The 23,890-nt window shown below is 36.4% G+C and overlaps 1 protein-coding gene across 1 annotated transcript in view; it reads right to left on the bottom strand.

Moving 5' to 3' along the window:
- The window catches only part of ndst3 (N-deacetylase/N-sulfotransferase (heparan glucosaminyl) 3), a 66,798-nt gene that overhangs the window by 4,336 nt on the left and 38,572 nt on the right, over positions 1-23,890 (bottom strand). Inside the window, exons 7-13 of the mRNA XM_084097349.1 lie at positions 16,245-16,427; positions 13,934-14,030; positions 13,235-13,358; positions 11,937-12,111; positions 9,967-10,137; positions 9,739-9,848; positions 3,620-3,722 (exon numbers count right to left, since the gene is read on the bottom strand). Coding sequence (XP_083953475.1) covers positions 3,620-3,722; positions 9,739-9,848; positions 9,967-10,137; positions 11,937-12,111; positions 13,235-13,358; positions 13,934-14,030; positions 16,245-16,427 — 963 coding nt within the window. The remainder of the gene's footprint in view (positions 1-3,619; positions 3,723-9,738; positions 9,849-9,966; positions 10,138-11,936; positions 12,112-13,234; positions 13,359-13,933; positions 14,031-16,244; positions 16,428-23,890) is intronic.

Raw genomic sequence — 23,890 nt, 5'->3', positions numbered from 1 at the left:
GACCACCGATTGAAGCTTGAAAAAGTTTTTTTCCAATAAATAAATAATGATTAAAAAAGTTCAAAGTGATCATAAGTTTATTGCAATGCACAAATGTCTTGGTCAGAATGAGAATAAAACACTTATTTACCTGGAAAACATATGTTTTGATCGTGGCATTTCTTTGAGATTTAGAATCCAGTATTCCTATAGGCTAATTATTGTTTCTTTTATGAATTTAATAAAGAACTCTGTCTCGTATTCTGTCCAAACGATAGGCTACTTTTGTGTCCATTCGTTTTTCCTTTTTTAACCCGTAATTGAAAAACGAAAAATGAACGGTTGTTGTCTTTTTAAAACGCAAAGTTGAACACCAACATTTTAATTTGAACTGGCTACACCAACTGCTGCGCAAAAAAGTAAATATCGACGAATTTTCAGATTTTTGTTTGACTTTTTGCCCCTTTATTAAACATTTAAAATATTCACAAATTAATATGGAAAACATGTCGATTTTACTGGTTTTCAAAGGCCAAATTAGAACCTGGAATTGATGTTTTTCCCGCAGTGCTGAATGAGAAGAGCCATTAATATTATTAATAAACTATTGCTTTGGCTAAAATCGCAACTCCATCTCCGCTAAGCAGATGCGCTTTTAGAGAGAAATGCACATTTCATACGGATTAATCAGAAGGTATTAGCTTTCGATTCGAATTTGTTCGTTTTAAAGTGGACATTTCAAGCTTTAGCCTACATAGGCTATATTTTGTTTCAGTTCTCGCGCTCCAGTTTACGGAGATCATTAAAGTGCGTCTGATTGTTTTATTTTATTTTACAAAAGCACAACGTTTTCTTGTTATTGTGAGTTTACACAAATAAAAGTAGTTGGGAATAATGTATTATTATTTTCTGTATGACCAGAAATGATAGAGTATTTTAAGTTGTTTCCACTGTTGATAGGAAAATGCAAGTGTTCGCGGCCGCGCCTCCATGCCATGCAGTGCGCGCTCCACACTCAGTTCCTTTCTTGCATAAAAGCGTCTTCTAAATATAGCCTATTAAATGTTATAATTAAATAATATAAAATTATTATTATTTGCGTAGCTATACATGGACCTCAAACACACCGCGTCTTCTAACTCTGGTGACTGTAAATGCGCAAAAACTGTTTCCATTGCAGTTTTGCGAAATATTCCTTTTTCGAATTGCCTGAAAAACCACCTCATGTGAGCGTAAAACCTCAAGATGACTGACATTTAATTTAGCTAATTAAATTACATTTTTCATTGCAGGGCAAGGCCAGGTAACAATGCTAGACCAATCAACAAACTTTAAATGAAAAATTAAATGACTGACATATTATTGAAAAAATCAAACGTAAACGGGCGGGGCCCCCTATTGGGCGGGGCCCATGGGCTTGAGCCCAGTCAAGCCCAATGGTAAGTCCGGCCTTGGTTGTACATATCGTCGGCTAACGTGAATGCATCTATAAGCTAACACTGTTCTCTCGCCCTGTTCTCCTCACACCACAACTCACCGTTGTTCTGTCTAACCCTGGCCTGTCCTGCTCACTTGGCTTCATATCAGGCTCATAATTATATGATATCATCATATATCAATTATATATGAATTATATATATATCATACGAGTAAACATTTAGGCTACAATTCCCCCAGCTTTCCGATCTGTCATTGCGATCCATTGCTTTCCTATTGTTTACTTTGACCGCTCTACCTCATGTTACGTCACTTCAGGTTCGGCGGTTTAAGCGATTTTCAAATGCGGAAGTAAAAATTTCTCACAAAAACGACTCCAGAAGCCTAATTAGCGTTTTATAAGTATATGTTTATATTTAAATCTAGTTCCTACATTATTTTTCTATACATTGGCTTACTGTGTACTCTAACCTGCAACATGGGCTTTAATCTCTCTAACAGTAGTGTAAGTTCATAATAACATTTGACCTTTTCAGACTTTTGTTATGCAATTGTTGCAATTGTTATGTCTAATGTTAAAAACTTGTAAAGTTTTGTTACTTAATTTATTTAAAAACATTAATGTTTCCAACAGGGCCGTGCCAAGATTCCATGTGTAAATTGGTGCAACAAACTGCACCATCCATGGAGAGAAGAACCAAAACAACGTTCTTCCATAAGACAGATTCAGTTAAATTTTTTAACCAAAAGAAGCCCATAAGTTACATACTGTTCTCATGAGCTGGGTTTGTTCTCTCTCTGTACCTCTCTCTCTCTCACTCTGGCCCTGCCAGTCTATTTTCCCTCCTGTTAGCGTTTGCGCTGCTTCTCTGTGACACCTGTTCTCACTTTAGTCTCATTACTTTCTCTCTACTTCTAGCGTTTGTTCCCCTTGTTCGTTGTCGGATTATTTCGTGTGTATGTGAGTGATGCCTGTGTGATATGTTATCTCCATAAAGATTTACCTTTTATTATCTTGTCTAGTCTAGAGGAGTTGTGCTCGTCTTGTGTGCTTTCTCTGCCCTGTCATCCTGCTGCTGGTGGCCTTCTACAGTCTTCTCTCTGTGGCTTTGTGGCCACTTACAAGGACTGTGTTACTGCCATGTGAATTACCAGCTCTGCAAACTATTACCAAGACGGGAGTCTTCCGTCTTTTGCTGACCTTCTGTAAAGTACACTAACTTTGAGTTTTTTCCAGTTCTGTGTCGTTGCATGACAGACTGCCTATGTTAATTTTTCATTAAAGACTATTGCAAGAACTTGCCTTTGCACTTGGATCCTCTGTTTCTTCTGACAACTGTAGCTTTAATTTGAAGCTCAGAGTTTTCCCTGCAGCAACATTTCCAAAGGATTGGCACATATGCATCAAACAGACAGAATGCAGTAATTCTGACTAAAATATACATTATTTTGCTTCAATATAGCTGTATACCACTGTTTAATAAAAAAGAAAAAGAAGCAGAATTTTGTTTAGTTTCCCCCACTGCTGTACAGAAACGTGCCGAACCATGACTTCAAAACCGAAGTACATACCGTAACTTAATTGTTGTGTACAGTTACACCCCTAATAATATGTACAATATGAACCATGTTCTTATGTGCAATGTTCTTAAAGAGATCACAAAATTAAAATTGTCATTATTTCCTCATGTCATTCCAAACCTTTGACTTTTGTTCTTCTGTGAAACACAAAGAAAGATGTTTTGAGAAGTTTTGTCCATACAATGAAAGTCACTGGGGTCCAGAGTTGTTTTGGACTCTACTGACTTTCACTGTATGGGGAAAAAAAACCCAGTTGAAACATTCTTAAAAATATCTTCTTTAGTGTTCTGCTGAAGAGAAAGTCGTACAGGTTTGGAGTGACATGAGGTGGGTGAATGTAAGTTTTGTAACTGTTTTTATGTGTGTGTGGAAAAACAGTGAGAAGGAAAATTGGAGAAATATGAAGCGAGAGAGAGAATTGTTCTGTTGGTTTCAGTTATTTAGTACATGCGCTTCAGACATGTTAGCTGTTGCAAAATTGAACAGTCAGAGGTCAGACTGAGTTCTCTCTCTCTCTCTATGACCCATATTACTCAATGATAGCATGCCTCTATAATGCAGCTCTAATCATAAAAAATTAAAGGCTCCATTTTGCTCAGAGTTTACTGTTCTTATGTGGTACCTCAGAGTCCATGGCTGGGTACTTGCGGCCTTTGCTCTTCCCCAAACACTTAGTCCTGCCTCCTTCCAACAGCTGACACCAAAAGCCCTTCTGAGGATCAAACCTGTCAACAGATACAGAACTCTTTACAATCTTAGAGACTTCTTTCCTCAAAAAACATATTTCTAATTTGCATATTCATTGAAATATATACTGTGCATATTGCTTTTATTTCTTTCTCACACTCAGCGAAGGAGAAAATCTGAAAAACTCCAGAAAGTGTGTCCCCTCGCACACAAACAGCGGTCTGACTGACAGATGTCTGCTGTAACCGACACGGTCTGGTTTGATAAGCATTCAGAAACACATCAGCAATCTTTTAACAGCTCTCAGCAAAATGCGATATAAAATATGTGTGTGTAATGTATTGGTTCTTTGACAAAGCAGTAAGCAGAGTGTTACTTTAAAACATGAACTGCTTGTCACACTTGGCGCAATGTATTTTTGTTTCACTCTCCGCCTGTCTTTCTCTCGCTCTTTTTTTGGTCTCACTTACTCATTTTCCTTTTTTGTTGCTCAAAAATGTGCTCAGATATTCTTTGTTTAGTTTCAGTCCCAGAAAATACATAAGAGAATAAAGCAAATATAAGTCCTTTTCTCCCAACTTCAGGCACTTTTATTTCCCCGGGGATTCATGTATTTTAAAACTAAGAGATTTTTTTTTCGCTTTATGAAACTTTTTACCATGCTCTATTTTTTAGCAAGGTAGAAGCATTGTATTTAAATGCCTATATAAAATCATCTGTAATTTTGTCAAATTATGCAATCAGAGCTGATTAGGGAGAGTATGCATTATTCTGTAAATGTAGATTCTTTATGGATAATTTCTTAAAAAATAACCAGACAAACATCATTTGGATTCTTTGTGTGATGGAATTAACAATCAGCAGTGGAGGACTGCAGGCCAGTGGCTAAAAAATCTTTACACATTAATGAATGCATAAACAAATTATTGGGAACATTGGGGTCTCATTCATTAAGCGACTTTCTAAACTGTTTTAATTATTCTTATTTCTTTTTATTATTTTAATTTATTCTATGTAAAGCACTTTGAATTGCCATTGTGTATGAAATGTGCTATATAAATAAACTTGCCTTGCCTTGCCTTGCCTAAGCATGTGTGTATGCACAAATTTGTGCGTGAAATCTACATATGAATGTTTTCAAGAACAAATCATGATGCACCAAAAATGTTCTTACTAAAATTAATTATAAATGTGTGATTTTTTTTTAAGAACAACTGAAACCACACGCACAAAAAAAGCACTTTCTCTGTGCTGCCTTATAATCGTGCTAAGAAGTCCTATTTCATCTTAACACAACTATAATTATATTATATTATTTTTATAAAAAAATTATGAATAAAGGTGTTTATGGTGTTTAAACAGGTTTGAGAATGACACAACTGGCATTGCTCTCTCGAGGATCTGACGAGAGCGCATCTGCAGAGAGCGGCATGTTGACGAGAGTGACGAAAGGCTGTAAAGGAAAGGTTATGCGGAGGTTATATGGAGATGGTTTGGGCGTGTTTTATGCAAATAACTAACCTTGTGCCGCTAATTTAAAATACTATAAATTCACTAACATTAGAACGAGATTAAGAAAAAAAATCATGTGCGTACACACGTGTTGTGAATTATGCAGAGATTTTTTGTGAGAAGTTCTCCTGTGTGTACAAATACGTAATAATCCACACGATTATTAGAGAATGAGACCCATTGTTTGTTTCCCATGCATTTTGATATGCACAATTATGCAAATGTTATTTAATTGTGTGAATTTAGGATAAATAAAATGTTAGCTTTCACATTTTTCAAAAGAAAATGTTTAAAATATTAATTTCCTTCAAAGAATGTTATGAAACACAATATATATTATGAGATGTGGTGGAGATTCATTAGCTTTGGGAAAAATGACAGAACTCTTCTGTAATGCTTGTACATTAACTGTTGGACATTCTTAGAGGACAAATTAAACCAGTGAGTGTGAAAAGTATGTTTTAAGAGGGTCTATTTTAAAATTCAACAAGGCCAAAAGTAACCAAGAAACACCCATAAAAGAGATGAAAGCAACAGAGGCAGAGGGAGTGATGTATGACATATGAGACGAATGAAAAGCAGAGGATGATTGTTGAAAGACAGAGGCTGAAACAAAATATGAAATGAGGAAAGCAAAGCCACAGAAAGAAGTGATCGTAAATGAAAGTGACAGAAAACAAGAAAAAGTAGAAACAGGCATGATGAGAGAGAGAATGAAAGGAGATGTGTGGAGAGATGAAGTGAGAGAGACTACACAGGGAGGTTATTAATAAAAGCCAAAGATTGATGGAGCTGTCTGTGGTAGAGAACACATGCAGAGACTCACAGAGCATTTAACACACACGAGAGAGAGAGAGAGAGAGAGAGAGAGAGAGAGGGAGAGAGAGGGAGAGAGAGAGAGAGAGAGAGAGAGAGAGAGAGAGAGAGAGAGAGAGAGACTGAAAAGGATCTTTAATCTTTCGGCCTCTTATTGATAATACCATTGATCACAATGCGAAATCACAACCAGCAACTATTTTTCTTTCTTTCTTTTCTTTTCTTTTAGGTCCTTATTGGTTCAGGACAAATATTCTTCAATACAATTATGGTATGCATTACTTTAAAGGAAAGGCTTTTTATTTAGGGAATTTTGACATATTTTTCTCTTCCAAAGTTGAAATGAGTAAATGTAATTTCATTAAATATGTTAAAATACAATATGATTTATGCACATGGTTCAAAATTAACATTTTACCACACTTGCTAATGGTGGGTGGACAACGAAAATGTATCTGCCACAAACATTTCTCACTGGCCAGGTATTTCTTTTTTTTAAAGATTTATTTTTTACCTTTTTTATAACCATGTATTTCACATAAAAAAAAAAAAAAAAAAAATATATATATATAGCAAGTTCTCCCACTTGGAAATCATGGAGGGGTCTGAAATTGTCATCGTAGGTGCATGTCCACTGTGAGAGACATAATCTAAAAAAAAAAATCCAGAAATCACAATATATGTTTTTTTAACTATTTATTTGTATGATACAGCTGCAAATAAGTATTTGAACACCTGTCTATCAGCTAGAATTCTGATCCTCAAAGACCTGTTAGTCTGCCTTTAAAATGTCCACCTCCACTCCATTTATTATCCTAAATTAGATGCACCTGTTTGAGGTCGTTAGCTGCATAAAAGACACCTGTCCACCCCATACAATCAGTAAGAATCCAACTACTAACATGGCCAAGACCAAAGAGCTGTCCAAAGACACTAGAGACAAAATTGTACACCTCCACAAGGCTGGAAAGGGCTACGGGGAAATTGCCAAGCAGCTTGGTGAAAAAAGGTCCACTGTTGGAGCAATCATTAGAAAATGGAAGAAGCTAAACATGACTGTCAATCTCCCTCGGACTGGGGCTCCATGCAAGATCTCACCTCGTGGGGTCTCAATGATCCTAAGAAAGGTGAGAAATCAGCCCAGAACTACACGGGAGGAGCTGGTCAATGACCTGAAAAGAGCTGGGACCAACGTTTCCAAGGTTACTGTTGGTAATACACTAAGACGTCATGGTTTGAAATCATGCATGGCACGGAAGGTTCCCCTGCTTAAACCAGCACATGTCAAGGCCCGTCTTAAGTTTGCCAATGACCATTTGGATGATCCAGAGGAGTCATGGGAGAAAGTCATGTGGTCAGATGAGACCAAAATAGAACTTTTTGGTCAAAATTCCACTAAACGTGTTTGGAGGAAGAAGAATGATGAGTACCATCCCAAGAACACCATCCCTACTGTGAAGCATGGGGGTGGTAGCATCATGCTTTGGGGGTGTTTTTCTGCACATGGGACAGGACGACTGCACTGTATTAAGGAGAGGATGACCGGGGCCATGTATTGCGAGATTTTGGGGAACAACCTCCTTCCCTCAGTTAGAGCATTGAAGATGGGTCGAGGCTGGGTCTTCCAACATGACAATGACCCGAAGCACACAGCCAGGATAACCAAGGAGTGGCTCTGTAAGAAGCATATCAAGGTTCTGGCGTGGCCTAGCCAGTCTCCAGACCTAAACCCAATAGAGAATCTTTGGAGGGAGCTCAAACTCCGTGTTTCTCAGCGACAGCCCAGAAACCTGACTGATCTAGAGAAGATCTGTGTGGAGGAGTGGGCCAAAATCCCTCCTGCAGTGTGTGCAAACCTGGTGAAAAACTACAGGAAACGTTTGACCTCTGTAATTGCAAACAAAGGCTACTGTACCAAATATTAACATTGATTTTCTCAGGTGTTCAAATACTTCAGCTGTATCATACAAATAAATAGTTAAAAAATCATACATAGTGATTTCTGGATTTTTTTTGTTGATTATGTCTCTCACAGTGGACATGCACCTACGATGCACCTGACAGTTTCAGACCCCTCCATGATTTCTAAGTGGGAGAACTTGCAAAATAGCTGGGTGTTCAAATACTTATTTTCCTCACTGTATATATATTTGCCTTCATTTCACTCTTCATTTTTAATTTTGTAGTTTAATGTGAGGAATATTTCACATATGTGTTACCACATGCTGTTCTGGAAAAAAGAAAAAACACTTAAGGTATAATATGAACTTCTCTGGTAAATGTTGTTAGAAGATGTGTAATGAAAATTGTTTTCTTTTAAACTTTTATAACTCTGTGTGTCCACGGCTTGTAGTGTGTGTTCACAGCAAGAGTTGGATCTTGCTTACAGTTCAAACATGACTTTTGCAAATTGTTGCATTGCTCACATCATTCCCTCCTCTCCTCACTTACTCCTATTATGTTTTCAGAATTGTGAGAATGTACATGACACTTTAAGAGCAATTTAACACAGAGAAAGTGTCAGATGCCTAATGAGCTGTTTTTAAATGGAGAGGCCAGATGAAGTTAATCCTCTTCCTCTCATGCGGTGCTAATGGCTACAGCCAAATTATCACAATTAATCTCATTCAGACTCTGTATAGATTATACAGGCATCAACTGCTGAGAACACGGATCTGTCAACTCATTTTATCAGCTGATTCTCAAACACATGGGACTAGGGACAGCATGGATGGCAGGCTTACTCCTGTATCGTATCTCTGGATGAGCCTGTGTCCATCTGTGTGCGTACAGTAAGTATGTGTATGGTCTCGTTTGCATATCCAAGTGGGGACCAAATGTTCCCAGAGAGATAATAAAACTACATTGTCTGGACCTACATCACACAGCTGCATAAAGTAATTGTTTATTTGTAATGCTCGCAATTTATTCAATAGGTTTTGTACTTAATGAAAAAACAACAACAATGCAAATTAATTTATTCAATTGGACATTATAACCGTTTCATTAATGTTTAGTGTTCAACAAATTCAACATGAGTAATATTACCAATGAGTGAAGCATCGTCATTGATTGAAATGGTAATGCTAACACCAGTGGAGGACTGCAGGCCAGCGGCTAAAACATCTTTAAACATTTAAGATTACATCCATAAAGTGTGGGGAAATTTATTTTATCATTAAATTATTAGAGATTAACATTTTCGCATTTGCATTTCCTGTGCATTATATACAGTTTGAGATTTTGATTTTGTACCATTCAAAAGTTTAGGGTCAGTATTTTTTTGAAAGAAATTAATACTTTTATTCAGCAAGGATGAATTAAATTGATCAAAAGTGTCAGTAAAGACATTGAAAATAACCAAATCAGCAGATTTGAATTATTTCTGAAGGATCATGTGACACTGAAGACTGGAGTAATTGCTGCTTAAAATTCAGCTTTACCATCACAGGAATAAATTATTTCAAAATAAATTAAAGTAGAAAAGTTCATTTAAGTTCATTTTAAATTGTAATAATATTTTGCAATTATATAGCAAATAAATGCAGTATTGGAGAGCATAAGAGACTTCCTTTAAAAATAAAAATAAAAGATTACAATTAGAAAAGTTCAGGCTTGTGGTTAAAGTTAGTATATAGTAATTGTAATTATGCAAATTTAAAAATCACTGGGATGTCCCCACTTGAAATAAAACATATGGTGTGTGTTTATGTGTGTGAGCCTTACGTGAGTGCCTGGGAGTAGTTGTAATAAGGAGTGACACCCAGAAATTTCTGAAGCTCGTCCATCACTTTAGCTGGGTCATTCCTCAGTTGCTGTCCATCAATAATCATTAGCTACAGGAAGAGATAGAGAGAGACAGACAGAAGTAGAGGATTCAGAAAAATGTCCCAATAAAAGTCCTGAACTCAGCAAGGGTTGATTCAGAGTCGACCACTGACAGATGTGTGTTACCTGGTTTGGAGGGTAGTATGTGAGCCATCTCTCCAGGTGTGTGGCGTACAGTCCAGGTACGAGACAGCGGTTTTGGAGAGAGCGCAGCTCAGGTGGAGCGAGCTGGTCTGCTGAAATGACCTCATAGAAACTGAACTGCAATGCTGCTGGGTCTTCATGAGCCCTCTGATGCTGCCAGTGAGATTAAAACTACTTTAAAAATCAAAACCAACTACACAATGACTTAAATATCAGTATTTATTCTGATTCTGACTGGTCATCAATTGCAAATTGGTCAAATACTTTTGTATAATTGTAATATTGTTGTCTGTCTTGTTGTTAGGCCAATTATTTTTAACACTGTAATTGTCTATTTTTTTCCTCATCTGAAGATGATCTGCAAGTAAGATAATCCAATGATCCAATGAACTCCAAATAATATTTATTTGTTAAGTAGCCATGTAATAAGCGAGATAATGTGCAGGGCTTAAATGGTATTTAATTAAATTTAATTAATGTTCCTTTAATACAGGATATGAAATTGCAATGCTTTTCTTTTCATGTGCTTGTGATGTGCAGTATTGCAGCTTCAAGCTGTGCCCTCCTGTGCATCCTGTTGATGACACAATCTCTAACTCGCGTTTACACTCGGTGATGTTATCACTCACACTTACACATATTCAATCTCTCCACAATATCACACATGAACATGTGCATGATTGGTTCCTATGTATATCCACCAAGCAAGGATACACAAACCCTGAGTGATTTCATGTATATAATATATACTGTATATATACTACTTTTCACTAAAAGACTGAAAGGGTGTACTAAAGTATAAGAAAATATCAAACCTCTATAGGTCTGGAGAAGTCATGAGGACCTGCACAGGTGTTTAAGACTCTGCTTTTTGCTTCTTTTTTTTTTCCAGCTTAATGGATGATTTTTGTATTATTTTTTTTTTTTTACAACTCAAGTTAACCCATTTCTATTGGAAAAATCTTGCTCTCCTAAAGTTTACATGCGCATGACTTTCCAATTTACGTTAATATTTTTGAATATTACTATGAATATAAGACATGTTTTATGCAATTCCTTTATGGAATAATAAATGGGTTTAGTTTATTTTGATGCATTTATTAATCTGCATTTTAGTAATTCTTTACGGTATTTTCATTCTCATGTACCTATCCTTTACCTATCACATTAATGTTTTATGTATTCTGACGTATTTATTTGACAGCCTGACTTTTCACAGCTGCTGATTTTGAAAAGCAGAATGATTTTTGTCTGGATTTTTGACATGCGCAGACATAAATGACTGCTCCATTACTCTGGATATTCCACAAAAGGCGTTTACATGACCCAAAAGTCTGTCTACTATTGAAAAGATTAGGGTCGGTAAGATTTTTTTATGTTTTTGAAAGTCTCTTATGCTCACCAAGGCAGCAATTATCTGATCAAAACAGTAAAAATAGTAATATTGTGAAATGTAAAATGACTATTTTCTATTAATATATTTTAAAATGTAATTTATTCCTATGACGGCAAAGCTGAATTTTTTTTAAGCATCATTACTCCAGTCTTCAACGTCACATGATCAACCCTTCTAATATGCTGATGTGATGCTCAAGAAACATTTCTTATTATTATCATCAATGTTGAAAACAGTTGCTTAATATGTTTGTGGAAACTGTGATACATTTTTGGGATTCTATAATGAATAGAAAGAACAACATGTATTTGAAATAGAAATCTTCTCTACCATTATAAATGTATTTACAATCACGTTTGATTTCACGTTTTTTTTCTTTAAAAACACAGAGCCCAAACTTTTGTACGGTAGTGTACATAATCAAATTCTTGTGCATGTAAACATGATCAATGGCATTGATTTTCTTTCACTGTACAAGCAGTCTCTTTAATCAACCCACACATCTCTGATTGGGCAATTCTACTAGTCTTTGCTTTGTTATTGGTCAGTGTCGTACCTGGTACCAGCTGTACGCCCTGTCTGAAGGGTTGATCAGCAGAGTTAGGATCTTGGCTTTAGGCAGGAGAGCAGCGGCTCGTTTGGGGGTCTCCTCAGAAGGAAAGTAATTTGCACTTTTCTCAAACAGGAAATCTGTGCTGACATTAGAGGGTATGGGAAAGAACTCCATGTACCTTTGAGAAGAGAGGTGTATTGAATTAGAGAACGGTGGGACATTTTGCCATATCAAATTTTGTCCCCTCCACTTTCTGAAATAGCTTGAGGCGAGAATATATCAGGGCCAATGACAAATAAGAGTTTCCTAGATAAGGAAAATGGAAAAATCTTTTAGTTATTAATATCTATAAATAAGAAGATATTTCCCTAACACATAGAATACATATGTACGGAGCCACTAATTAAGAATTTGTTCCCACAACTTATTTGTTCTAGATATGTTGTACTAATTTGTTATTACTACGGCCATGAATTAATAAGTAAATTATTATTTTTTTAAACTTTGCTTTGCTCTGTCATAAATAGGTCAAATCATCTTAAGAGATATTCTAAAAGACTTTCCCTAAAGAGGGTCCACTTTATGATGTAATTTTCTGTTTTATTTTCTGCATGTTAGGAGCACTATGACTTTGATTTTAGCACACACAATTCATAAATTAATAATATTTTGATATTAGAAATTAAGAACTTAAGTCACAATAGCAATTCAGACAGAAATAGATGTAAAAAATATTTGTAAACCTGATTGTAATATTATCATTTATATTTAAATTTAAATTTGGACATGAACCAATTCTCTATACTATGTTCTGCAACAGAAAAATGTCAGAATTGCGTGATATAAACTTGTGATATAAGAAATTGCGAGTTATAAAGTCACAATTGTGAGATATAAACTCGCAATTGCGAGAAAAAAGTCCAAATTCTTAAAAAAAGTCCCAATTCTGAATTTATTTCTCGCAGTTGCAAGTTTAATCTTGCAATTCTGACTTTAATTCTCGCAAATGCGAGTTTATATCTCGCAATTCTGACTTTATCGCAATTGCAAGTTTATATCTCACACTTCAGACTTTATAACTCACAATTGCGAGTTTATATATATTTATCAAAATGTTAAATTATTAAATGTAAAATTAAATCATGTTAAATTATTTGTGTATTATCTCATTAATATTCATGAGCTACGTCTTCACCATTTTGTGACATCATAACCATTGCATACTCAGCCAAAAACACCTTTAAAAAAGTGAAACCCATGCACAAAAGTGTCTGGAGCACAAGTACATGTTTCACACCCACCAGTCGATGCCTTTGTGATAGTTGTTGGTGTTGAAAAACTGAACTTCCTCGAATGTTTTCACACTGGGGAAGTTGCTGGAGATGAAGGGATGCATGATCAGGAAGAGGTAGAGCGCTGTCGTGCCTGGTGAGAGAGAGAAATAGATGAAGGGAGAAAGGAGGAGGGCAGAAGAGAACGGGAAAAGGAGGAGAAGTAAATCAACGCGCCCTTCCCCTGCTAATGATGAAATTATATCTGCAGCTGATAGCGCTGAAGAGAAACATTTCGGGCCAGGAGATTCAGCCCACAGACCAAGAAACTAAGAGACATGGGATCAATACCCCATTTACCTTATGGATTTTTTTTTTCTGAGTGTGTGTTGCGAGTTTGTGATACAGCAGGAAAGAAGATGAGTGCAGAGAGGAGAAGTGTTTAACAAGACAGTGTCTTGACACCAATCAAAACCTTACAGCCCCAAAACAGCGCTCTGTCTATCCCTTGTTCTACCCTCAGCCCTCTGGGGATGTGTCTGTGTTGTTCTCCTCTCAAGCTCAACGCCCATGGTTGCACTTTCATCATTTCTAGCAGCACAAGGTGAGATATGAAGCAGGATCAAGGGGAACAGCGAAGCGAGGAGATACGTGCACACACACGGCTTTGAAGCCCTGCAAAAGGAAAGATGGAAGAAACACGCTCTCGTAACAGAAGTAGAGAATTACCTGTTTTCTGAGGCCCGACCACCATGAACTTGGGCAGCCTGTCGCAAGTCTTCTCCTTGGACCAGATGTCCTTATGCCGTTTATCATCACATGGGTTCTAAAAACAACAACATCATAAATGGGATCAGGCATAAAGTTCAATCAAATCAATATATATTATCAGTTAAAAGAAGGACGGAGAAGGAGGACAGGTCATTGTCTGTAGCTCGATGCCTGTACAGTATATGGATCATCCTTGGGATCATATTCAGATATCATATGATGATATAAATAGATATTCTAAAAACCTATTCGGATGGAATTCGTTTTCAGGACATACAGTATGTCTGTACTGTAATTGTTGCTGCAGCAATTTAATAAGCAATTTATGTCGAGAACAGGACAATATGAAATTCACTTGACATCTTTTTTGTAGTTCTAGTCAAGGCTGTAACACCTATATGTGGCATCTTTTAAATATAAAACAAAATTTGAACAACCACAGAAAAACCCCCATAAATCCAAGCGTCGTCCCTGTGAGAAGTTGTAAAGTGCAACCATTTTCTGGTGGCTTGTCATTGGTCAGTGTGCACTTGAGACATGGAGTGCTTGATGTACAGAGATAGTTACATAGCCTACAGGCTGCAGAGAGTAGGCTTTTTAACAACATGTCAATTTGCAAAGGACTGCTTTTCCCTGTGGTAACTTCTTGAGGACATTTTATTTAAGGTAAAAGATACTGTATTTAAGAAGTCAAAAAAAATTGTTAACTGGTCTAAAAAATAAAAAAAATAAAAAAATAAAATGATTTTTAAATGTTTTTGAAAGAAGTCTCTTATGCTCAACAAGGCTGCATTTATTTAAAGGAGACATATCATGCTTTTAAATCGTTCCTTTTTACATATAAATCATACATTTGTAGTCTATATAAAGCGGAACTGCAATGCTTGGGTCTGAATTCCTCATTATTATAGCTCCACAGGACCCTTTTCTACCCCTTTTCTGATGTGAGTCTGAGAGCAACTCGTTTTGGTGCGGTCTCTTTAAATACAATTGAGACACTTCATACCCCGCCCCCTCCCCAGGTTGCAGAGGTGACACTCGGTTCAACTCCACCCCGTTCGGCCATTTTTGTAGTTTGATAGCAGAGATACGATTATCTAGCGGCACAGAAACGTTTTATTCACACGTTATTAACAAAATGTCAACAACGGAAGACTTGTCCAGCCAGCCTTACATGTTCGAGCCAGAGTCGGAGCCGGAGCGAGATGAAAATGAAGACGACGAACCTGCAGAACAACGTCTTCATATGGATGTATCGCAATGGTGTGTTACTGTATTTACACATGAAACTTTGGTCTTCCGACCTTTTACCACCGTGTCGATTTATTTTGATTAATATGTGCGAGGGAGAGGGGGCAAGACAGCGTCTAGTTTGGAGACGGTGAAGTCTTGTTTACACTTTCGCCTGGCTCCGAAGAGAGAGAGAGTGCGCGCGACCGGGTCTCTCTCTCTGCTTGTTCTTTCAGTTAAACATGCGGCCAGTCACAAGCGCGGCAGTTCATCTACATTAGACGGTGTAATGAAGCGTGTGGGTTACTACATCCAACAACCGAACATTTTAACTTACCCTCTCGTAACTTCTGCATCCTTTAGCTTGGACTACAAAATTGCAGCGAGAAATAAAAATGGCGGATTGCTCGAAGTGGTGGGCCGGAAGTCAATGCCCTTATTTGGCAGTTCCTCTGGAAATACTGTGACGTAATAGTTCAAAAAACGTCATAGAGAACAGAAAAATCCGAACAGGTTGAAAAATATGACAAAAAAAAAAAAAAAAAAAAAAAAGGTTGAAAAATATGACCAAAACAGAATATAAAGATATCAACGAAGCACCTGAAGAGAATAATTTCAACTTTTCTGTACTTCTAAACACTCCAAATATACAACAAAATGCATTTAAGGGCTAAAAAAGTGGATTTAGCATGATATGTCCCCTTTAAACAAAAACAAAAAACACAAACATATAGTATGAACAGTAATATTTTGAAATATTCCTACAATTGAAAATAAATGTGTTCTATTTTAGTATATTCTAAAATGCAATTTATTCTAAATTTATTCAAAAAAAATAATAATTAATTGATGGCAAAGCTGAATTTTCCGCAGTCTTCATTTTCACATGATCCTTTAGAAATCCTTCTGATATTCTGATTTAATATTCAAATACAATTTATAACCAGTTCTCATTAAACTATGGAAACTCATGACGTGTTAATCGTAAATAAATTCAAATATTTGAATTAAAGACAGTTTGTGCCTTTCTATGACTGACCTGCCATAGCGGGTGCCTCTGCTCCGGGAAGAGTGTGAAGTACTTGTGTGCGAGCTGCAGGGGAGGAAGTGTGTGTAGCCTCAGATTGGTCCAGCATTTCAGGAAGTTAGCCAAATTGTTGAATGTATACAATCCCAAGCGGTCATTCCCATAGTTGGAGAGATGAGTCATAAATATACTGATCTACAGAGAGGAACAAAGAGAGAAACTTTTCATTCATCCATCATAAGTAAATACTTAAAATTGTCATTAGTAAACAGAAGCCTTTGCTACTATAACATTTAAGCTAATTTCAGCTATAGTGACAAATGTGAACGTGATGACCTTAGTTGTAATATCCCAGTGTTTCCTGTAGGTGGCAGTATTGTGTATATTAATGTTCAGGTCTTAAACCTTTGCTCCTCCATTATACTAACACCTTTTCTCATAACAGCATTAGAGGAGAGAGAAAACCATTTAAATACAAACCAGCCCACATTTGTCCATTTTAGTCGCATTAGTGCATGATTTTATTTGTCAAACATGTGTTGTAAACAGCCCAGCAGATCTTGAGGTGATGTTGATCATTTGGTTTGCTGGCATTGTTTGATAAAGGCTAAATGTCGCCTAGCAACCCTGTAAACTTCACTAGGGTGTGCTGATTTCCTGCGTCAGCCCCTTTATGGGGTGGTTCATGGCACCCCTGGGGCACATTCAATTACTGCAGGCCGATCAGCGGTCTTTCATATGAGGTAAGCCCAGCGGATGCGTCCACTTCATGTGGAGTGGAGCTGTAATTCTGATGTAATCCACTAGAGTAAGGTCATTTGTGGACAGTGTCTGTGGAGATTAGGATCAATACAATTAACAAGGGTCTACTGAGAGTAGAGAAAAGATGAGAGGAGTGAGGGGGGAAAGACGAGAAAAAGGAAGAGTGGAGAAGTTTTATTGGGTCTCTATGCTTGACTGGTTTAGTAGGTTGCGTTGCAAGAGGAGAGGAGAGGGAATATGTGGCCTAGTTTAAAACACACACTCCCAGTAATGCCAGACAGGGCCGTCGCTAAAATACACCCGACCCAGGGCAAAGTTTTTATGGGTGGTTCCCCTACTCACTGCAGGTGCAATGAGATAGAGGCCCTTTTAGGGGCACCTCTCATCACAGGGTCCGGGACAACATTCCCAGTTGTCCCTCCTCAATGACGGCCCTGAAACAAGGCATCCTTCACTTCTACAATAAAATCACATAAAATTACATATACTGATAATCAGCTTGATTTGTTTTACAGCTACTAATACGTAATCAGTCCTTTTATATTGGATTATCCCATTTAAAGTATGTAAAGTAATAGTACCAAACAATGCCATTAAACACTGTGAATTTAACAGGAAACAATAGTGCTCAACGCTACATAAATGTAACGGCATTAAAAAAATAAAACACTAATACTACTAATAAATACACTACCACTCAAAGCTTTGGTGTCAGTGAGATTTTTAATATTTAATACTTTTACTCAGCAAGAACACTTAAATTGATCAAAATTGACAGTAAAGGCATTTAAAATATTTCAAATAAATGCGGTTTTTTTTTTTAAAGTTTCTAAATATTCATCAAATATTCCTGGGAAAAAAAGTATAATTTGTGGAAACATGGAAATATTATCAACATTGATAATAATAAGAAAAGTTTCTTGAACAGCAAATATTAAAATATTAAAATGATTTCTGAAGGATCATGTGACACTGAAGACTGGAGTAATGATGCTGAAAATTCAGCTCTGATCACAGGAATAAATTACATTTTAAAATATTTTAAAATAGAAAACAGTTATTGTAAATTGTAATAATGCATAAATGAAAAGTTGTAAACATGCAATAATGTAAGCAATACTATTATTAATATTAATGTCAATTAAATACTGTATATAAATAAAATAATAATAACAAATCTTTATAATGGACATTATGTTTTTACCTTTGATTGTTTTATTTCTACTCTTTCACACATTACAAAGTAATTTAAGAAATCGGTTGTTCATTTCAATTATAAAAAACAATAACAGTCAATCTCTAATAAACACATGAACCAGCAAAACAACAAAAGACAGCAGAAGCAGCACAAACTTTACAGCTAACTAAGCATCCACTAGTTTTAGCAGAACTTCAGCACCGACATCAATTCATTTTCCACATAACTCCTACATTTATCATGAAATGAGATCTGCTATATTATATATATATATATATATATATCTGTTTATTAAATTGAAGGTAAAAGAGAAGACTGTGATCCATTAGAACAGGCAGTCTCCTGTAAGCTGAAAGTGTTTTATAATCAGCCAGGATCTGGTTGGAGCGTGTAATGGACTCTGTATCAGGGTCTAAGTGCGGCTCCCTCAGAAGGTTGCAGTGGATGTGGTAGCGGCACAGCAATGGCAGAAGGCTTTGATTGATGGATGGGATGCTAGGTGACCGTGAGCAGGGCGGGGAATATTTATGGGATAATGAGACAAGTTTAGCAGCTTCTGTCACACTGGCATGCTTTATGCCGGACTGGTGTAACACACACTCTCGCGTACACACTCGCAGCCACTGAATTCAATTTAACCCTCACGGGAAAACGAATGGGACCCGTGATATTAAAAAGATGTCAAGTATTATAAAGTATTTTGGTGGGATTGTGGTGAATGTTCGCCTTTGCTCCACACACATAAGAACACAGGCTTTTCCCATATATACAACATCAATCTGACCACTGAACGAGTTCTGCTGTACCACAAACAGACTGATCAAGATATGATTTATGCTGCGCTTTCAGCAATCAATAACAAACACACACATAGACTTTGTAAAATAGACACCAGAAAGCAACAACGCCTACACACACAGCCATAGGTCATATGATTCATTTTACCTAGCGCTAACAGCCAGGGCAAAGAAAGAGAGCAAGAAAAAAAAAGAGGTGAAAAAAAAAGCATCCTTAAAGGATCTTAGGTCCAAAAGCATCTATCCTGCTTGTCCAACACACACTTGAGAATGCCAGCACAAGCTACCATTTTAACAGCTAAATTTGGACTACCTATTGAACACACACACACAAACACCGAGAGGATCTAAAGGGTTCCAAACAGATGTTCCTTCTGGAAGAGGTTCAGGACCTGACAGAATTATAAATTACTAGCCTGGAAAAGACATGAAAATTTAACCAGCAAACACACACACACACACACACACACACACACACACACACACACACACACACACACACACGCACGCACACACACACACACACACACACACACACACACACACACACACACACACGCGCACACACACACACACACACACACACACACACACACACACACACACGCGCACACACACACACACACACACACACTCACACGTGCACACACACACACACACACACACACACACACACGCACTCACACGCGCACACACACACACACACGCACACACACACACACACGCACACACACGCACACGCGCACACACACGCACACACACACACAAAGCTCACCTTTGCACTTTGGCAGCCAGCGTTTCAGAAAGGTCTAAAATTGGGATGTGAAGTTCACACAAGTGGCTTAATAAATAGTACTTCGTTTGTAAGTACAGTTATTGTGAACTTATTTGGCTGCATCATTCCTTCTTAAAGCAAGACTTAGCTCTCTGTAATGTGTAGTCATGTAACATGATGTTTACCTTTATAAACCAACAAACAGTCTTCCAATTTCATTTCATCTTGTTGTATTTGATGTTTCAAACTTCTTTTGCCTTACATAACGGACAGCAGAAACAAAATTACATTTCCATTGAGTTTGAACAGAAGAACAGTGAATACAATACATAAGTAATCATGAAATATAAATATTTATTTAAATATCTAAATATAGCAAATATTAAAGAAATAAATATTCTAAACTCTAAATAGCAAAGTAGCAAAATATAAAAATGGAAACAACAGTATTTTACAATCAATTTAAACATTAAACAATTTATTAAATTTAATTTGTATTTTTTGTGTTTAATTAAATCGCAGTGAATTAAATTATTCTTTCTTATATTATAATTAATATAATATCAATATTATTATAATACTGATCCTTTTATTCCAAATGTTCCTCTGGTACAAGGATAATTAGTTTTTATTTTAGGTTATTTTTCAATAAAAGCCAGTTTCACGCTATACAATTTTGTCCACAATTTTGCCATCTGAGACACATTTTGTAGATTGTAAAAGATACATTTTATTGGTGCATCACAGAACTTCTCAGTAACCAGGCTAAGTTGTAACAAAGCTTGCTCACTGGACCTTGGACACTCAAACTAACAAACACACACGATCCCAAACATACTGTAAGAGCAGGTAAAGTTAAACTTTTCTTCATTCCCCAATAAGCAACAATCAATTTTACTAGAAAACTAAAATGTTACTGTTAATTGTGTATTCTAGTCAGCTCACCATAATAAACCAGTTTTAATGTTGTATATACTTTTAGTAGTCTCAACATAAATGTCTATTCTACTGTTCTATTCTATTCTGTTCTATACAGTACACCTGCAAAATCCAACTTGATCTCTTTTTTCTGTATTAATCTTGACCTACTTGTTCAGATTGGCGCAACATGATTATCACATGTACACGGGTAATGACTTGGCCTGGCCATGACACACACACACACACACACACACACACACACACACAGTTAGGTTTTCATGTTTTAGGGGGACTTTCCATAGACATAATAATAAAGTACAGATAGTATATTCTCTCCAATTACACTAAACAAAACCTAAATAAAAATGTGTTTAATATCACTATTAGTAAGGATAGTATGATCTCTGTATAATATCAGTTTTAAAATGCAAGATATTTAACGTGTACCTTAAGTATACTTGCAATAGTTTCACTTTAGCATAATCATAAACAGTATAGACCTTATGTAGCCCCGCCCCTTTTCAGCGCTCCGCTTGTTGTCTTTTGTCTTTCGGTCTGTATTTTCACAGCGATCTTACGTATTTATGAATGAACGGCTTGTTTTAAAATCTTCCCGGTCTAATGACATTTGTTAAGGCATCTGCTTTAAACATTACAATCCTCATGATAACTTAACTTTACATTAAGTAAATCCACTTCAAAAGCTAATTACTCCTGGACAGCAATGCCATAGAAATATACAGAGCGACCGCAAAAACGGAAGTTCAAAGACAATATTCTAAAGATGGCGGCGCCCTCGTTTCTCTGGCGCATAAGGTCTATACTTAAGTTAAGTATAGCTTTAGTGTGACCTCAGCACTATTTCTGGATAACTAAAGTGCATTAAATACAAAATTAAATGTTCTAATTTAGCAGACTTTAAGTATACCAATTTAGTATACTAAAAGTACAATTGTAGGGTATTTTAATTAAGTACATTAATATGTAAATGTATTTGTAGTATACTTAGCATAAAATTAATGTATTTCAAATATATATTTTTTTATTTTTAGGATCAACCTGTTTTTTTCCCTTCTTTTTTTTTAAAGACCTGACATTCACTTCCCCTCTGAAAGCTATCCCAAAAGACTTGGACTCTTATCATACATTTATGGCACGTTGACCACCTTTTTGTTGCTGAAAGCTTCAGTGCAGTGTAACTTCATGATTAAAAATGGTAAAATTCATGATTTTGCATTTCCCCCCAAAAAGGTTTAACAATTCAGGAGTGCAAGAATGGGAGAATTTTCATGTTTGTATATTCTGATGTGTAACCTACAGCTGATTTTTCACTGCTAAATGTATTGAATGATACTTTTAATATATATTCAAAAACAGTGGTGCTGGACAACCATCTTGGTGTTTGTATCATACTCTAACTTTCTCTAAGCAAGCGTAGCTTAATAAGACTCAAAATCAGACACAGACACCCCCCCTTCGGCTCATTTAACAGGAGAGTCCAGCTGGAAAATTTCAGCCTCAAGTATCTTTTCTCTCTCTCTTTCTGTCCTTTATACAGTCTCTCTTTCACTCAGACACAAACAAACATACACTCCCTCTCTCCTTTTCTCTGATTGGACATCCTTCCTTTTCTTGTACAAACTGTTTAGTTCTGCTTATAGTCTCTCTTTCTCTCAGTTCTTTGACAATTATCCATTATCAGGATAATTGAAAGTTGACATCAACATACATGATGTCAGCTGAATTTGTTGTGTTGCTCTTAAAGGAATAGCTCACCAATTTTTTTTAAATTCATCACCTTCATGTTGTTTTAGTCTCCAATATTTGTTTTTCCGTGAGAAATAAAATCTTTTAAGACTTATTTTTTATGCAAGTTTATAAAGACCACAGTGTTTCCAATTAATTACATTGAAGAATATATTTTTACCCTTCTGATAATAACATAAAAGATTTTGGAGTGTCAAAAACAGTGTTCTCTCGTTATGTTATGCTCTGTTAACCTGATGTTCTCAAGCAAAGCAAAGCACAGCACAGCACAGCTCTCTCTCTCTCACACACACACACACACACACACACACATACACACACACACACACACACACACACAACCTCATTTCAGAGAGAGGACCTCAATAATGAATGGGCAGATAAATGAGTTTCCATTAAAGCCCTCTGGACAAGGAGACAAAGAAGGCACAAGGCATGGCGGAATTTTTTTCTTTTTCACTTCAATCAATGTTATACTAATGTTTTTTTTTCAATATAATAACAATTTTATCACTGCCATAAAATGTTTAATCGATGCTACTGAACGAAGAGAAGAAAAGAGTGATGTATGTCATTAATAAGTAGTCCTGTGTCTTCATGTTAACAGTGATTCATTTTAACACAGAAGAATGTGGCTGTGATGAATAAATCAAAAAGCCTACGGTCAGATTAATGTATGTATGTGATGGGTTTGAGTTTAATGTAGAAAGACAGAAGTGTGATCATGTTCCTGGTAATGTGCATCTACAGAACTCTCACAGCACTTTTTAAGCACAATAGTAGTTTGGATGCTTATTGTAGAAGAATATTCAAACAAGATCCACAAAGGAATCTAAATCTTGTCTGCTTTATCTTCCTTCATTCAGTGTGATGTTCTGATTGGACAGGAAGTGTTGCTTGGAGATGAAAGACTCATGTTTAATTTACTAGACATGGAATCCGAACTCTAAAGTCATGACCACACAACCTCCTCCTCATATTACCTGCATTCCAGTCTTCACATTCAACGCATTCAATAATTACCACACAAAACATTTAGCATTGCTGCTAGCTATTTATCTGTATTAAGTGGATTGTAATTATATATAATTATAATATCATATTAATTAACATTTAATTACTGATTTTAATTCCTCAGAGATTTTGGTCCATATTCACATGATAGCATCACGCAGTTGCTGCAGATTTGTTGGCTGCACATCCCTGATCCGAATCTCCAGTTCCACAACATCCCAAAGGTGCTTTATTGGATTGAGATCTGGAGACTGTGGAGGCCATTTGAGTATAGTGAAGTCATTGTCATGTTCAAGAAACCAGTTTGAGATGATTTGAGCTTTGTGAAATGGTGCGTTATTCTGCTGGATGTAGCCATCAGAATATGGGTTCACTGTGGTCATAAAGGCATGGACATGGTCAGCAACAATACTCAGGTAGGCTG

The sequence above is a fragment of the Abramis brama genome (genome assembly GCF_963993115.1).
Source record: "Abramis brama genome assembly, chromosome: 2".
In the NCBI taxonomy this organism is placed as follows: domain Eukaryota; kingdom Metazoa; phylum Chordata; class Actinopteri; order Cypriniformes; family Leuciscidae; genus Abramis; species Abramis brama.
The sequence above is the reverse complement of the archived record's forward strand: the minus strand, read 5'-3'. Positions and strand labels throughout refer to the sequence as shown.